The following is an 18,407-nucleotide window of genomic DNA, read 5'->3' on the forward strand; positions in this document are numbered from 1 at the left end:
AGCTTGAGCTCTGACCTAAGGGGTAAGGTGGGCTTGTATTAGGATAGCTAGCCTGTGCTAGCAATGTCTACAGTGTTATTTTTAGCACACTCACTTGAGCTGAGCTAGCATGCGTCTGTCCACCTGGACTGGTAGGCATCTTCCCAGCCGCAGTGAAGATAAGTGGGGAGCACAACTAAAAGAGTATATTGAGTTCCCCTTCCTCCTGACCAGTGCTTAGAAGGAGCTGATGAGCTACAGCGGCAGCTCTGTCTACAACTGGACATTGGGTCACCTCATGTGGTAAGGAAAAATGAAGAGTGACAATGGGGTCGTACTAGGAAACCTTCCCTTCAACTTCTCCCAACAACACCTAGTGAAAGGCCACTGTGGTCTGAGAAATGTCAATGTTAGCACCTCAGAACACACAGGTCCACAGGTAAATTGTATTTTTGCCTAATCAGCAGAATCTGCACTAACTTTTTAAGCAGATAAACCACTGGAAGTCTAATTAGGAAAAAGAAGAAAATTTTGTTTTTATGAAATTTTGAGGGAAAGAACTTTATTTTTTATGAATGACATTAATAAAGTAGACAAGGTGGGTGAAGTAATATATTTTATAGGGCCAAGCTTTTTTGATAGAAGAGACAAACTTTCAAGCTCCATGGAGCTCTTCTTCAGGTCTGGAGCTTGAAGACTTGACTCTTTCACCGACAGAAGTTGGTCCAAGAGAAGTTATTACCTCACCCACCTTATCTCTGTCATATCCTTGTACCAACACAGCTACAACAAGACTGCAAACCATTAATAAAGTAGTTTGCCAGTAGGGGACATATCTAGAGCATTAAGGCCAAAGCTCCTATGCTCTTTCCCCTTGATGGCCGAAAATTTTGCCTCAGTTCACCTAACCTGCTGTGTTTGGCTGCTAGTCAAGTGGGCTGGTACAGCATACTGGTAAGAAGTGGCCACTGGTACCGGCCTGTACACAGCCCACACGCTGCCCCTTTCCCGCCCCCCGCAAGGCCGCCGACGGTGGTTTGGCGGGGGGAAGGGGGGGCAAAAGGGGCAGCTGCCCAGGGCCTGGCAATTTAAAAGGGCCCAGGGCTCCTGGCCACCGCGGCCAGAGCCCCAGGAGGCACGGGCTGGGCAGTGTGGAATGGCTGGCTGGGGGAGGCTGCCCCCAGCCCCTCCCCTTCCGCCCAAAGCCCTGCCCCTTCCGGAAGCCCGGAGTTGGGCCCCGTACCAGTAAGTAATTTATCTGACTTTCACCCCGGTGCTAGTGAACTTTGAAAATGAAACACCCACACCTGGAAACACAAAGCACAGTTTCCTGAAGAAAAATTGAAAAGGTCAGGGCTAAATTCAACCAAAAGTCTTAAAACTGGAGCCTCAGTGGGAGGTATGTCCTTTATTAGTGGTAGTAATTAAATGTACTTGTAAAGTTACAATTTAAGGGAATGTAGACTCAGCAGATTGGGAAGCAAGGGTTATTAGCAGAAGTCATTGATAGCTCAAAACCATAATTATTTTCTATCATTTATGGTGCAGTGTATAAGTTGCTTTAATAGACTATGCAGCAGTAATCTGCAGGAGAGACTGGTCTTCTTGCAGTTCAAATGAACTATGAGCTAATAGCACTGGTTACAAAATGAATGGGAATGAGATATAATGGCTTAGGCAATATACAGAATTCAGTTTTATTTTCTGTAGATAAAAATATGTGATGCAGAGTAATCTCTAAAGCAGATTTATGCAAAAAGCATTCTAACTTGTATTAAGTTTTAAAACTATTCTAATAAGGCTTCATTTTTTATAGCTTGTTTTGTGGTATAATTTTATTGTTTCCTATTTTTGAGTTTTACATGAAATATAGTAACATTTTCAGAACTGATTATCAGATAATGCCTTTTGTGGATCAGTGTCATTTTTTATCATCCTTCTTGTTTAACTGGTTCAAATATTAGATACCTGTTATGGAAATGTACAATATCTCTAAATTTACATGAGTATTCTTCCATAGAGGTATAGCATCTGACTGTACTGGAAAATTGATTAGTAAAATATTGCCTTTAAAAACCCGCAGTTATAATCTTAGGGCATGTAATGAACTACCTGAAACTATCATTTCCTAAGTATTGACTTCACAGGGGAAGTTACAATTGCCTAATAAATAGTCTATCTGATGCAAGTGGGGGCACCAATGATGGGAAAAAGTGTCAAAATTCTGAAGTGGATTTCAGCACACTGGAATCTCTGATCGTCAGAGGCTGGTCTGGGTTCCAGACCCAGCATCCATAGTACAATGTATAGCTTTCAAACAAGCTACATTGTAAATTACAGAAAGAAAAGGAGTACTTGTGGCACCTTAGAGACTAACCAATTTATTTGAGCATGAGCTTTCGTGAGCTACAGCTCACTTCATCGGATGCATACTGTGGAAACTGCAGAAGACATTATATACACAGAGACCATGAAACAATACCTCCTCCCACCCCACTCTCCTGCTGGTAATAGCTTATCTAAAGTGATCATCAAGTTGGGCCATTTTCAGCACAAATCCAGGTTCTCTCACCCTCCGCCCCCCCCCCCCCACACACACACAAACTCACTCTCCTGCTGGTAATAGCCCATCCAAAGTGACCACTCTCTTTAAAATGTGTATGATAATCAAGGTGGGCCATTTCCAGCACAAATCCAGGTTTTCTCAACCCCCCACCCCCCTCCAAAAACCACACACACAAACTCACTCTCCTGCTGGTAATAGCTCATCCAAAGCGACCACTCTAAGGTCTCTAAGGTGCCACAAGTCCTCCTTTTCTTTTCTCCCTACAATGTGCATGATGATCAAGGTGGGCCATTTCCAGCACAAATACAGGTTTTCTCACACCCCCCCCCACCCCCATACACACACAAACTCACTCTCCTGCTGGTAATAGCTCATCCAAACTGACCACTCTCCTTACAATGTTTCATGGTCTCTGTTTATATAATGTCTTCTGCAGTTTCCACGGTATGCATCCGATGAAGTGAGCTGTAGCTCACGAAAGCTCATGCTCAAATAAATTGGTTAGTCTCTAAGGTGCCACAAGTACTCCTTTTCTTTTTGCAAAGACAGACTAACATGGCTGTTACTCTGAAACCTGTCACTGTAAATTACAGGACTCTTTTAGGGCCTGATCCAAAGCATATTGAAGTCAGTAAAAATGTCCAGTGGCTTTGGATCAGTCTCTTATATGTTCATGAAGAAATTCAGCTTGAAAAAAGCATAAAGCAACTAATTAAGTGATTTGGCACTTCGTGTAATGAGTTAGGACACTTGGAAGGCGTGTGGACTCATTTGTGGGTCTCTCTATCTTCATTCCTCATGGCTCCTGCCATGTTAAAAATACTACTTCTCTAGTACTTCCTGCAGCACTGTCCACAAAGCAGAACTACTACTACGCTGTGACACATTTGGAAGTTTCACAAACAAGCTTCTGCATGGTGGGTCACTGGGTTATTTGAGGGTACTTGAGCAGTAGATGTGGTTGATAGGCATATAAATATCTTCACTCTGAATGCAAAAGATTATTTGCAGAAGAGACAATTTTTAAAACTTGGGATTTGTCCACATTTTGTCATTGTTACTTAAAGCAGAAGGGTGGTCTAGTTCTTGAAGCAGATGATTGGAAGCCAGGATTCCTGGGTTCACTTCCCATCTCTGCCACTGATTCTGGGTGATATTGCACAAGTTATTTAGTTTCTCTGTATCACGTTTCCCTATATGCAAGATGAAGGTGATACTACTTGAACTGCAGTGTTGTGAGGTTTAATTCATTAATGTGAGTAAGGCACTTTGAGATCCCCTGATGAAAAACTATAGATCTGCAAAGTTAGTAGTATTCTGACTCATAACCTTTCTCAATGGGTGTGACACTTCCCAGAGATACCTGGGATTGTGAAACAGCTTTGTCTGTGCCTTCTGTTGCTCAGCTTTCTGAAACCAACAGCCTCTGGCAACACTAGCCCTGCCTTTCAGGTCCCCACAGACTTCTTCCTCTTCTTCTTCTTCTGAGGCAAAGCAGACAGATGAATCCATGTCGCTTTGTCTGGCAAAACCTGTTTGTCAACCCTGCATGGGACACCAATTTTAAAATATGTTGTAAGTACATATACACAACTTCTGAAATATCATCCAGACACACACTTCATAATGATTTTGAGAATCAGTATAACATAAGTTTGTGTTAGGTGCCTCATTCTACCCTCTTTACATAAATACCATAAAAGCTGTGTACTAGGTGTGGTATGTTTGTCAAGCCTGATAGAAGTTGCTGTTATAGAAGACCAGCTGACACCAAAAGGCCTGTCACAGTGGGCATAAGATGTCTCATCAGGATAACATGTCACTCTGGGACAGAAACACGGGCACTTTACTGGACATCATGTTAATTCCTTTTACTCCATTTGCAGCCCACGCACTCTTGCAGTTTCCCCTGCTTTTTCTCTAATGCCCTAATATTGCTGAAGACCTGTTAACCTCGAACATTCAAAAAGACATGGACTATTAAAAACTACAGTTTAAAGATTAACAGTTCTTACTCAAAGCATTCTTTTTACTGTTTAAAGACATTGCCCATATAACATCTCTAAGAGGTTTTTCATTACATGCAAGCGTAAGTACCAGGAGCCTCGGTAATTTGGAATTTTAAAATTGAAATCATGCTGAAGTAGCTATTACAGTTAAAACAATAAAGACAGAGCAGGTGTTTGGTACTTACCTGCTGGGTTTACGTGCAGGTCCATACTATGCTGTTATGTCCTTCCTGAAAGCACTGTCTCCAGAGGCTGGCATTGGCAAAAATGTCCATAAACTGCTGGAAACTGATTCACTGGTATTCAGGGATCCTTTCCAGATATGGTATCTTCTAAGAATAGCATTGTACTGTGGTAGAAATATGGGCAAAAGAGCTAAGCTCATGATGGCTATAGGTAGTATGTGTTTCCTTGAATTTCATGTATCACTACCACTCAATACCTAGTTGTAATTAAAGCCACCAAGAAGTAGATTTAGATGTTCATGAGCATAATAGATCTTCTCTGTGGTTTTCTGACCTTTATTTAATTTATTTTAATAACTTGGCACTCATTACCTTGGCATCTGGGCACATCATACACTAAAGCAAATATCAATGTATGCTGGAAATCGGGAGCATTGCTACTCTCCTCTCTCTTCCCCATTGACCATTTGCCCAACAGAAATGTCTGAAGTGTAGGACAAGTAAACATAATGCCAGACCCAACCACATAAGGCTTTGCTGAATGGATGAGCTTTCACTATGTTCTGAAGGCTAACCATTTCATGGATAGAGAGCCAGAGGTGGTCTACTGGAAAGGTCTTGCCTCTTGTTTTCAATAATGCATATCTAGGGATTATCAGCAAGTGGAATTCAACCGGCTGCAGCCAATAAATTTGTGCACGGGGGAAAGAAATGGATTTTCATGTAGCCAGATCCCAAGCTGTATGGGCCTTTCAAAGGTTATCAAACTCTTTTTTCTATCTCCTTATTAATGTGTTTCCTTTTATATGTGATTATTGTTAGTTTATGGAGAGGGGCTTAATGGACCTGTTTAATGTATGAAATCTGACTAATGAAGTCTGCAATCAGTGAGTTTACATTGAAATTACCCTTTTATAATTATTTCCTGGTTATTTTTATATCTTGGTCACATTAAGGATGTGGCTGAAAAGAGCACAAGTTGATTTATATGTGCTTAGCTGGCTCTCTGCTCTTACTATACTTGATCAGTAAAGAGTAATCACAGAATTAAAAGTGGTGGGGGAAAAGCTGTATGCAAGTTTCAGATGCTCTAAGGGGAGGAATTTATAGCTTATGTAAAATCTAAGGGTCAGAGAAAGCAGTGGAGTTGCACAAATGTAAATAAAGGGAGAAACTGATCTTTAAAATGTTAAGCTTTGTTTTAAAGGGTTTAAAATTGCCACAGTGGTTCATCATAAATGGCATTACCAAAAATGCCTGTACTTCTAGAAAAAAAATCTCACCTGGCTAATACTTGTTCCTGTCTTCTAGGACCTTGGGCCACTAGAAATAGCAGCATAGATAGCGGGGAGGCAGAGGTCGGACGCAGAGTTACCCAGGAAGTACCACCTGGAGTATTCTGGCGGTCTCAAATCCATATCAGCCAGCCGCAGTTCGTGAAGTTCAATATCTCCTTAGGAAAGGATGCTCTTTTTGGTGTTTATATAAGAAGAGGACTTCCACCATCACATGCCCAGGTACTGTATGACTATGCTTAATGGATTTAAAAGCCAAAAGATAAAAGTACTGATGATCTAATGGCAATTAGTTTTAGGTGGTAAGGGTTTGTGCTTTTGAAACTGAGGGTCCTTGGTTCTTCCCCAGTGCCTCATGGCTCTGATTTACCTCAGAGCCCTGGAGTTGCTTGTTTGCAACAATGGCTTTGTTACAGATTGGCATCCTCTAACAATAGATTATTTACAGGAGTGACAATTTTTCTTTTAACTTGGAATAAATAAAGGTTGTTTTCCTGCAATCTTTATAATGTCACCCTTTTTAAAAATTAACATCTGCAGTTTGCTATTGTCAGCTTAAAATACTAGTGATGGAAATTCAGAGCATAAATCTGCTCTGTTGTGCTGTAAATCAGAAATAAAATACACGGAGGTCGTTGAAATTACACTCGTGAATAGATGGTGGGAGATTAGAATCAGGCCCACTATCTCAGAGTAACATACCACAGGTGACTGGAATGCTCTAAAAAGAAGAGACCGTCACAAGCCTGATTCTCCCCTCATGTGCTGGTATAAATCAGGAGCAGTCTGGGAGGTTACATAGATGCTGACCTAGTGTAAGTGAGAAGATATTCAGGCCCAGACTGGGTCTTCATAAGGGACTTGCTGCTTTGACTTGCTGAAGAAAATCAGTTGGCAGAGTTTAGATTACTGGAAGTTTTCTATTCCACCACCACTAGCACATGTTGTTCAGATGTGGGTTTTCATGGTCATTTTTGTCAGTGTTGGGTTAATTTTAATCCCCTTTTCCCAATGACTGTACCCAGGCCTCTTCCATCACTAGGTCACTAAGCTATGTATGCAGATTTGCATTTTCCCTTTCAGGTATGGAGTTAAGTCTGGTGCTTGTCTTGCATTTCTTACAAACAACTGTAGTGAAAACTCATCAGTCCCTCATTTTTATGCTGACCCGATAATATAGAGCAATGGGCACTCAATAAAAATAATGGCTAACAAATTTAGAAAAAATATAAGCAACTATTTCTTCAGAAGATGTGTAGTGAGAATTTGGAATTCATTGCTGTAGGAGGGCATATAGTCACTGCTGAGATTTGATTCAAATAGCTGGAAAATTTTGGCCAGATCCAAAGCCCATTAAAGTCAATGGAAAGCTTCCCATTTACTTTGATGAGGTTTGGCTCAGACTCCTCATGAGCAATAATATGTTTTGTAGCTATGCATGCCAAGAAAAAAAGAAACCCCCATTCTTCAGGGAATGAGCAAAAGCATAGATGACTACCAATTTCAGGAAGGGATTCTTTCACTCATGTGCAGCCTTGAAAATTAGCTCTTAGTACAAAGATTTTTTCCTTAAATTTAGAAAGCTTAACTTGACATTTGAGTTCTGGAGAGCAAGTGCAGAAATCTAAAAATCCCTCTTGGGAATGCCCCCATTTGACATTCCTAGACACTTAGCCCCAATTGGCAAAGAATTTCTGAGTTACATTTTTTCATTTGCGAAAGCAGAGTGGAGTTACACAGATTTGTATATGGTTACATTACATGATTTTAGTTGCAACCCCCCCCCCCCCACACACACACACACACAGCACAAAGAGTGAATAAATGAATTTTGTATGGGAAACTACACTGGAGTCTGAAGATTCTGATTTATGGGCTAGTTCTGCAGTCATTCCACAGCCATAAGACTAGGGGCCAGGAACGATGCTCACTACTATATTCAAAGGATTACGACCACTACATCTACATAATCCAAGAGCAAATGGCCCTGTGGTTGTCTAACCACCATTCCCCTCTGTGGTGGCCTCTATTGAAATGTGCTCCCTTCCCCCCAGTGCAGCCACTCCACAAATAACAAGAAATTCTTAAATCTTACAGAAGCAGGAAGCCTGCAAAACAATCAGCAGGTCTGCTAGATTGCCAGGAAGTAAAGCCCAGCAGACAGAAAACAAATAGTAGGGGTCAGTGATCAGATTTGCATGTGAAAGATTAACATTGGGGTTCCTTGAAGTTTTGTACTACAAGAGGGCTGCCTGGGGAGATTCCAGAAGATTGCTGCCCCATTCTCACCTATTCTTGTACATCTCCATGAGATGGCCAAGGAAATGAGTTCCAAATGCAGGGACCCTTTTCTGAGACAGCCTTGATTTTTGCACTGGCAATTCAGTCCCATGAACTTGACAACAAGAAAATTGCATTTGAAATTAATTACCCCAATAGAGTAAGAATGAAATGTGGTTAGTCAAATAACTGGGTTCCAAATCATTCAGCTTCTTAGAGATTTTTACCACTCCTTTTAATTTCCCCAGGAAATCAACAGGGAGTCAGTGCAGACACTAAGCTAGGATGTCATGTGCTCACAGTGACCTGCCCTTCTCAGGAGCAACCAAAGCTCCAGGAAGATTTCAAATGTAGCCTTAAGTAAGAGTGAATTGTCATTGTCTGGCTAGGAGGAGACAAAGGCATGGACGACTCTTGCAATAGCCCTATTAGGAAGGAATTGATAGTTTATTAATTCAAGCTGAATTTTACATGTTATTGCCCTGCAATCAAGTGTATCTAAGGTTCTGTGTTTCAGAAGAGACTATGACCAGGTAGAATCCTCCTCCTCCTATTCTCTCAACACAGCACCAACATACCAGATCCAAAACTCACATCCTTTATTGTTATCTTAAATAATTAAAAACAGCAACCCCATAAGTCTCAGCCTAAGCTTCCTTCTCTGCATGGTTTCTACCTACAGGAACTTTCTTTCCCAGTCTCTAGTTAGAACTCCCCAAGAAGAGACTCCTGCCCTTTTTTAACCCTGGATAGAGTTAACAAAATCTACGTGCATGATCCTCAGAAATTACTCAGCATCTTCATGCAGGGCGTTAGCATTGGACAATAGGAAGACTCAGCAGAAAAGTCCCATATCCTTATGCAGGATCCTAAATCCTGCCAGCCTGATGCAGAGAGAAATGATTTTAGAGAAAAGAAAAGAGCCTGCTACACATCTGAACTTTAGAAGAGTAGCCTTGTTCTGATTCCAGAAAGGAGCAAGGATTTCTGTATTAATGAAAATAATCTGAATTTGACATCAGATGATGTGCTAACGTTGTATTTTAAAATCCTTGTTACTGCAAGTTAAGGACTTGAGCAGTAAAAGCAGTGAACAAGTTCACTTGACAGTTCATCACTGATCAGTGTTGATATGTCAAGCCAAGTAAAATCCTTAGTGGGAACAAGTCAATAATCAGCAAATTAGGTACATGATTACCCTGAGACAACAAGATGCAGCTCTTGTCTGAGAGCCCTGCTGAGATTTAACCTTCTCAGTATTACTGTTTAGCAAATATTCCAAACGCCTAGTTTAGTCAGTCAAACAGCCTCGTGTAATACTGTGGCTAGGGAATGGAGCTCTGGAGGGGGGACATACAGACAGAAATGCAGGCTTGTATGGCAAGTGGGTTAGAAATAAAAGCACTCACTGTATTTTCAAGAAAGATTTTTCCAGACTATGTAGTGGTACAGCCATGTAACAAAACATTCATAACCCCCTTAAAAAGTGGCCCTTAAATGGTGGAAAGCAAATGGATAAAAGGCTGCACACTGGATAATATTTGGAGAAGAAATGATAAATCTCTTGGATTAAGCACGTATATGCTGCTTATATAGTGATCCAAGCAAACATTGATATTACTGCTCATCTGCAGACTATTTCAAATGATAGCATGAAAAAGTAAGTTTATAGAAATACTATTAGGAATGCTTGGCCAAGGCAATCCACCAGAGCATATTACATACCTTTCCCACATAGTATCTTCTTTGCAAAAATCTCTCGTGTGGGTGAGTAAACCACTTGTGTTTTCAATTAGAAGTGGGACTAGCTGGAAACAATTTGAATAGTGGGACAGCCAGGATGATCTCTTGCTTCATAAACACCACTGATATTTTCATATTTTTCATGGTCCCAGCAGTCACAGATCAGAATGATATCATTCTCATCAGTTCAGTCTCTGTTATATGTCACGCTTTGCTCTGACTTATGCTGCTCACATTATGTTACACTGAATCATGTACATTCAAATATTAAAGTAAATTGTATGATTGGCTGTCAGCTTGGATATCAGATGGCTGGTGGGTGGGTATTTTAATGCATAATCAACAATTTGGATGTTTATGAAGTACTAATTTTAAAACACTTTGCAAACAAGTTTTTCCCCCCAACACATGTTGTTCAGATCTAGTTTGTGCTGAGTAGATCTTATGAAGTTTTGGCATGAGGATGAGCTCTCGCCACAACATCTAAATCTATATCTGGATTTTGAACACTTGTGATGTTCGTGAATTTTTAACTCCATGTTTTGGTTCATCCCATTATTAAAATAGGGTCTATTTGAAAAATCTGGGTTTATATCCTGATTTCAAACACTCTTGGAGTTTGGTTTGGACTCATCTGTAATTTGGAAGTGCAACCAGGTATCAGGCTTTAGGACACTATGTGTGGAGTTGCAAAGCTATTTTGCTGACTCTCACTGGCTGCCAGAGCAGGTGGGTCTCATTAGCTATTCTCAGAAATATAAGAGAGAGGGATAAGATGCCTTGAAAGGAAACATTGTAGGGACAAATTGCTCAGGTAGAACTCGGGTTAACATTGAGGTCTGTAAGTACAGATTTGTTTCAGGACTTTCTTACATAGGGTAAAAAAACAAGAGCAAACCCAAGGAAAGGGTAAATTTGGAAAATTAACCCGTTGTATTGTGGCCTCCTTTTTACAGGAGGCCTGATCTGTATAAAGCACTCCCCTCATGTCTGCAAATTCAAGCCAGGAGTTCTACAAGGACAGGTGCTCTCCTGCTGTTTCTGGTGCTTTTTGTATCTGGACAGTCTTTTGTCATTTCTGATTGCAAATCAGTCCTAAGCCATGAACCATAGAGGAGTATAAAACTAGAAGTCAGCCAAACTTTCAGATCTCTATAAAGGTTCCATTTGAGTTGTAAGTAGTGATGTGTGGCATTTCTTAATACATGTGAGCTTGTATCATCCCTAGCACTCTGTGTTCATTGTGTGAGTAGAAACCTTCACAATTTCTTCCTGATGAGCACGTGGCACATGTCTCACACTCTTATCCATCTATGGGTTGCTTTAGGGCATGCGTAACATTTTCAGCAGAAAATTGTGTAAAAACAGTTAGTAAATCAGAGGATCAGTAGAGCAACATGATGCAAAATAATGAGCTAGTTGGGCATGTGGTGAAGCAGAGCCAAGCCTGGGGATGGTCTTGATGGCCTGTTTCCTTGGCCAATCGAGACTAGACACATTGCTCTGGAATGTGTATGTTAATGTCCACACAACACATGGCAGCTGTTTACACAGATAAGTGGTAGGTCTGATTATGGCTTCTGCATAGGGAGCCATGTGGAAAGTCCCGCTCAGCCAGAACAAACCCCATCCAAGCCAAGTTTTTTCAGTGGCACACACATAGGAGAATATGCAGGGACCATTCCCTCTCTTTTATGTCTCCAGGATCAGGAAGGAGAAAGGGGCATGCCCAGCATACATAGTGTGCTTCTTGGGGTTTATGCTGGAGGTGTGCTCCACCTAGGGCCCCTCCAGCAGGCATTCTGCCTCCCTCCCACTCTTAGGCCTTGTCTATACTACAGGGGAAATTCGATTTAATCTACGCAATTTGAGTTATGTAAATAGTGTAACTCAAATCAATGTAGCTTAGATCTACTTACCGCAGGGTCCACACTAAGCGATGTTGCTCTCCTGTCGACTCCCGCTACTCTTCTCAATCCGGTGGAGGACAGGAGTCAACAGGAGAGCAATCTGCAGTCAATTTAGCAAGTCTTCACTTGACCCGCTAAATCGACCGCCGATGCACCAATTGCTACTCGTAGATCCCCCGGTAAATGTAGGCAAGCCCTAAGTGCTGGCCATTTCTGAATGGGATTGAGACTTGTCGTGAATGAGCTTCCATGAGTGTTGCCCATGCTGTACCTGTACTGGAATTTTAATATCATGGCTCACGACCGTGGACCTTTCCTGATCACTGAATTCATCTTAGTGAGAAGTTTTAAGGAGGAATAATGCTCATCTATAGAATGTTGGTTATGGATAAAATTTTAATGATATGGACAGGCTTCCAAAGGGATCTGCCATCACTAGGTCACACCCATGATCCCAGGAGGAGACTGGGGACCCTGCAGCCAAAGCTGCTTCAAGCCCTTTTAGCTCTTCCATGCTGTTCCTCTTCGATCCCACCAACCGCTGAGCCTGCCCTGCCATCTGAGGTAGAATCAGCATCAGACATTGGGGAGGCAGAGGAGCCTGCCAGCACAAGCAGAGCAGAACAGCATGTTGCCAATGAGAAATGTCAGCTTTTATTGCTACTTCCTTCCATGTCGACCGTCTGTGAGCAAACCTTCCAAAGAGCAATAAAAAATGTTCCGATGTTGTTGCCCCACTAATAACATTTTCCAAGAGGGTAGTGAGTCCATCTTTAACCTCTGACTGCTGGCAGGTAGGTTTTGGTAACATTTCCAAAGGTCGCTGATTTAGTGGTCTGATTTACAAACAGGTTTGACACCATTTATGCTCTGAAAGTTACTGACATGTCCGAATTGTCTAAATCCCTGCTATTTATTGGCTTATCCCTAAACCCACTGATTTAGCTGAATTGTTTTTCCTAGCCATGTGCCATGTAAAATAGGTTTGGGTGGAGAGCAGTCAGATATTTAGTTTAGTCACTTCTTGCTATTACATCTTCCCATCCACCACCCAAAATGCATTTCAGAGAGGAAAGATGGCCCAGTGGGCTATAACTCTAGGAGACTGGGGTTCAAGTCCCTGCTATATCACTGAATTTCTTAGGCAAGTCACTTAATCTATTTGTGTCTCATGTTCCTATCTATGCAATGGAGATAATAGCACTGTCATACCTAACAGGGGAGTTCTGAGGATAAATACAGTAAATACTGTGAAGTGCTCAGATATTTTGGTGTTGGGGATACCTTTAGACACAGAAGTTGTCAGACACTACTGCCCCTAACTTGAATGCACCTGAAAACAGGCAGGTACATATCATGACACTACTAATAGTCCCATAGTCCTGAAGACTTAAATATCTCTCTCTCTTACAGAAAGGAATATATTATTATTATTAATAATATTTTATTATTGATATTTCTTATTATTAATGTTTATTTAATTATTATATTTTAATTTATTTTCAGTAACTCGGTATTAATTAATGGAATTCAGCCTGCAGTGCACAAAGTCCTCTGTAGGTGAAGTGGCATGTTTAGAGTTCAGGATGATAGTTGTTTTTAAACAAAAGCAGAGTGTTTCTTTTCTTTGAGCTATCACCAGCCTGGGCGGTATGTGTTCGTGATAACAGAGGGAAATGCAATAAGACTCCTGGCAAGCAAGCACGTACTATTACTGTATTTTATTGAACACATACGTCTTGCTTTAGACACATCTATCTATCTATCTCGATCTAGTGCTAGATAGATAAATGTGTCTAAAACAAGACCTGTTTTCATAGGGGACTTGTTATATAGCTATAAAAACATTAGATATATTGGTTTTGGTGTATTTCTTAAGGACTTCCTCATATAGAGGCTGTGGGGACTAGTGGGTTGAGCGTTGCGTCAGCCTGGGAGTTCTAGAATCACAGAAGTTAAAGGTAGAAAAAGGTTATGAGGTCATCTAGTCCACTTGCCTTCCTAGGCAGTATTCCATGTTGGAGGTTTAACTAATATTTCTTCCAATCTTGTTTTAAATATACCAAGCAATGGAGTTTCCCTTGGGAGATTATTACCCAGCCTAATAGATCTCACTGTTGAGAAGATTTTCCTGACACTCTTGTTAAATTTTCCCTTTCTTGATTTCATCTGGATACTAGTAGCACCCCTCCTCTGTGCTAAATAATTCCTTACTTTGCTCAGTGCTTTCACCTTCTGGATTATTAACATGAACATATCCCACCTCTACTGGAATTTATCCAAGCTTGACATCCTCGGTCTTTCCTCATAAGTCAATTCCTTATTTCTGTTGTTCCTTTCTGAACTCCTCCAGTTTGTCAGTAACGTTTGAGCAATGAGGTGCCCAAAACTGAACACAGTTGCAATGGAGCCAACCAGTACTTCCTTGCTCTTTGCAGTGATGCTTCTACAACAAGCTTCAATCAGGTACAAAGTGGGGTACCTTATATTAGGCACAAACAATGAGTTTATGAGGAGACTTTCATTCATTAGTACTTCAGGTGGCATGTCTGAGATTTCTGCGTACTGTGCCAGCAGGAGACTGCTGTAGGTGATTGCTGTGGAATGGGTGAGTTTCTTTCAAAATGAGATTTCCTGATTTGAGAATTTATATAAGAACCTAAGACTTGCTATGAAGGATCCCAACATTAATCCAGCACATCCTGAATCTTGCCTCCAACAGTGGCCAATACCTATTGATTCAGCCAGTAAAAAATCGCCATAATGTGCTTGGCCAGCTGAACAGTGCAGTACATAGGGGAGAGTTGGTTCCTGACCTCTTTGAATAATATTCTTACACCCTTTAGCATATGATCTTATTAAAGTTTGCATGTCTGCTGTACATGTTGTCATTGGTCTAAAATCCATTCAGTATTTCTTTTAGATGAGAATAGACAATGTAAATAATTAGCAACTTTCTTCAAAAGCTCAGACTGTGGAGGACTTTTACTCAAACACTTGAAAACATTTTTGCAGAGTGCAGACACTTAATTCTGTCTGTATCACATTATCAGAAAGGATAAGAGAATTGCTACCAGGCCCATAATGAATAAGGAAAGGCTAGCTTCAAATTGCCACACTCTCCAAATAAGGGTTGAAGGAAAGGGCATTTGGAGGAAGAAAGGGCAAGATATTCTGCCAGATTTTTATCTGTAGCATCACTCTAAATTCAGGTCTCTCTGTTTCTGTTTTACCACACAGTATGATTTCATGGAGCGTTTGGATGGGAAAGAGAAATGGAGTGTGGTGGAGTCCCCCCGGGAACGTCGAAGTATCCAGACCCTGGTTCAGAATGAAGCTGTGTTTGTTCAATACTTGGATGTGGGTTTGTGGCACCTGGCATTTTACAATGATGGCAAGGACAAAGAAGTGGTCTCTTTCAATACAGTTATCTTAGGTATGTATGCCTGCATGCTGAGGATTTTTCCCTCTCTTTGCTTATCTTTATAAAGTGTGGAAGCCTTCTGTCAGCTCTCTCTTTTTGCGCATATTTTGCTTTAATCCAGTAATATTTGATGTATGTTGAGTGTAGGTAGGAAAAGAGGGAAGTCTTTCTAGGGGTGAGTTGTGGATGCTTTTGTGTTGCTTATATTGAAGGCCGAAATCTGTGATCCTGTTAATATTTAGCTGTCTTTGAACAAGAAAATGAATGAACCTAGAGGCTTTACAATGGCCATAATATCTTATAACTACAGATATTAATAATAGTGGTGTATGGCTGTTCCTGCAAAGCTGCATTCTAATTGGCTGTTTGGAGATTTTAAGTGTTGTCACACCCAACTGTCAGCAGTTCGTAGCTGAGACTTCATCATTGAAACACTCTCCAAAACTTTACATAGGACTTAGGTGGTGTCACGGTTACAAGATAAGCTGTGCTTTAAATGCCTGTTAGTCCCCCTTGAAGACACCCCCACAGGTGATGGTTTTACTACCTTCCCCCCTCTCTGGGTGCAACCATACCACCTTTTGACGGGATTGGTGGGCTTCACCCTCTGTTTACCAACCACGCTAACCTGACAGACCCAACTAGGTTTGGCACCAAAAAGCCCTTTTCCTGTCAGGGCTGTGACAAGTGAAATGATTAAAGTAATTGAAAAACAGCTACTAAAAAACGTTGCACCCAAAGTTATATAACACACAGAGCAAAGGGTAAAGCCAGTAAAGGCCTATACAAGATTTGGGCAAACTTTTTGGCCCGAGGGCCACATTGGGGTCTATGTGGAGGGCCAGGTAGGGAAGGCTGTGCCTCCCCAAACTGCCTGGTCCCCACCCCCTCCCAATTCCCCCCCCCCAGAATCCCCGACCCATCTAATCCCCCCTGCTCCTTGTACCCTGACCGCCCCCTCCTGGGACCCCTGCCCCTCCGGGACCCCACCCCCTATCCAACCCGGCCTTCTCCAAGTCCCCTGACTGTCCCGACCCCTGTCCACAGGCCCCCTGGGACTCCCACCCGCCTATCCAACTGCCTCCCGCTCCCTGACTGCCCCCCACCCCAAACCGTCGACCCATCCAACCCCCCCTGCTCCCTGTCCCCTGACTGCCCTGACCCTTATCCACACCCACACCCCTAAGAGGCCCCCCAGGACTCCCATGCCTATCCAGCCCCCCCCATTCCCTATGGATAGTAATTCCATGCTCTAATGAGAATATAACAGGAGAGATGTATTATCGACCACCTGACCAGGACAGTGATAGTGATGATGAAATGCTAAGGGAGATTAGAGAGGCTATCAAAATAAAAAACTCAATAATAGTGAGGGATTTCAGTTATCCCCACATTGACTGGGTACATGTCACCTCAGGACAAAATGCAGAGACAAAATTTCTCGATACTTTAAATGGCTGCTTCCTGGAGCAGCTGGTACAGGAACCCACAACGGGAGAGGCAACTCGCAGTCTAGTCCTGAGTGGAGTGCAGGATCTGGTCCAAGAGGTAACTATAACAGGACCGCTTGGAAATAGTGACCATAATATAATAACATTTGACATTCCTGTGGTGGGAAGAATACCTCAACAGCCCAGCACTGTGGCATTTAATTTCAGAAAGGGGAACTATGCAAAAATGAGGAGGTTAGTTAAACAGATATTAAAAGGTACAGTGACTAGAATGAAGTCACTGCAAGCTGCATGGACACTTTATTCAAAGACAAACCATAATAGAGGCTCAACTTAAATGTGTACCCCAAATTAAAAAACACAGTAAAAGAACTGAAAAAGAGCCACTGTGGCATAACAACTGTGTAAAAGAAGCAGTGAGAGATAAAAAAGCATCTTTTAAAAAGTGGAAGTCAGATCCTAGTTAGGTAAATAGAAAGGAGCATAAACACTGCCAAATTAAATGTAAAAATGTAATAAGAAAAGCCAAAAAGGAGTTTGAAGAACAGCTAGCCAAAAACTCAGAAGGTAATAACAAAATGGTTTTTAAGTACTTCAGAAGCAGGAAGCCTGCTAAACAACCACTGGGGCCCCTGGACGATCGAGATACAAAAGGAGCACTTAAAGACGATAAAGTCATCACAGAGAAACTAAATGAATTCTTTGCTTCAGTCTTCACAGCTGAGGATGTTAGGGAGATTCCCAAACCTGAGCCATCTTTTGTAGGTGACAGATCTGAGGAATTGTCACAGATTAAAGTGTCACTAGAGGAGGTTTTGGAATTAATTGAGAAACTTAACAGTAACAAGTCACTGGGACCAGATGGCATTCACCCAAGAGTTCTGAAAGAACTCAAATGTGAAATTGCGGAACTATTAACTATGGTTTGTAATCTGTCCTTTAAATCAGCTACTGTACCCTATGACTGGAAGATAGCTAATGTAACACCAATGTTTAAGAAGGGCTCTAGAGGTGATCCTGGCAATTATAGACCGGTAAGTCTAATGTCAGTACCAGGCAAATTAGTTGAAACAATAGTAAAGAATAATATTGTCAGACACATAGAAGAACATAAATTGTTGCGCAAAAGTCAACATGGTTTCTGTAAAGGGAGATCGTGTCTTACTAATCTATTAGAGTTCTTTGAGGGGGTCAACAAACATGTGGACAAGGGGGATCCAGTGGCCATAGTGTACTTAGATTTCCAGAAAGCCTTTGTCAAGGTTCCTCACCAAAGGCTCTTACGTAAATTAAGTTGTCATGGGATAAGAGAGAAGATCCTTTTATGGATTGAAAACTGGTTAAAAGACAGGGAACAAAGGGTAGGAATAAATGGTAAATTTTCAGAATGGAGAGGGGTAACTAGTGGTGTTCCCCAAGGATGAGTCCTAGGACCAATCCTATTCAATTTACTCATAAATGACCTGGAGAAAGGGGTAAACAGTGAGGTGGCAAAGTTTGCAGATGATACTAAACTCCTCAAGATAGTTGAGACCAAAGCATACTGTGAAGAACTTCAAAAAGAT

The 18,407-nt window shown here is 41.5% G+C and overlaps 1 protein-coding gene across 5 annotated transcripts in view; it reads left to right on the forward strand.

Moving 5' to 3' along the window:
• Window positions 1-18,407, forward strand: part of TENM2 (teneurin transmembrane protein 2) — a 1,082,146-nt gene that overhangs the window by 912,913 nt on the left and 150,826 nt on the right. For all 5 annotated transcript variants that reach the window (XM_073355925.1, XM_073355928.1, XM_073355933.1 and 2 more), the window contains 2 exons: window positions 6,051-6,256; window positions 15,208-15,403. In XM_073355925.1, the coding sequence (XP_073212026.1) occupies window positions 6,051-6,256; window positions 15,208-15,403 (402 nt within the window). The remainder of the gene's footprint in view (window positions 1-6,050; window positions 6,257-15,207; window positions 15,404-18,407) is intronic.

This window comes from Lepidochelys kempii, chromosome 8 (assembly GCF_965140285.1).
Source record: "Lepidochelys kempii isolate rLepKem1 chromosome 8, rLepKem1.hap1, whole genome shotgun sequence".
NCBI classification, from domain to species: Eukaryota; Metazoa; Chordata; order Testudines; family Cheloniidae; genus Lepidochelys; species Lepidochelys kempii.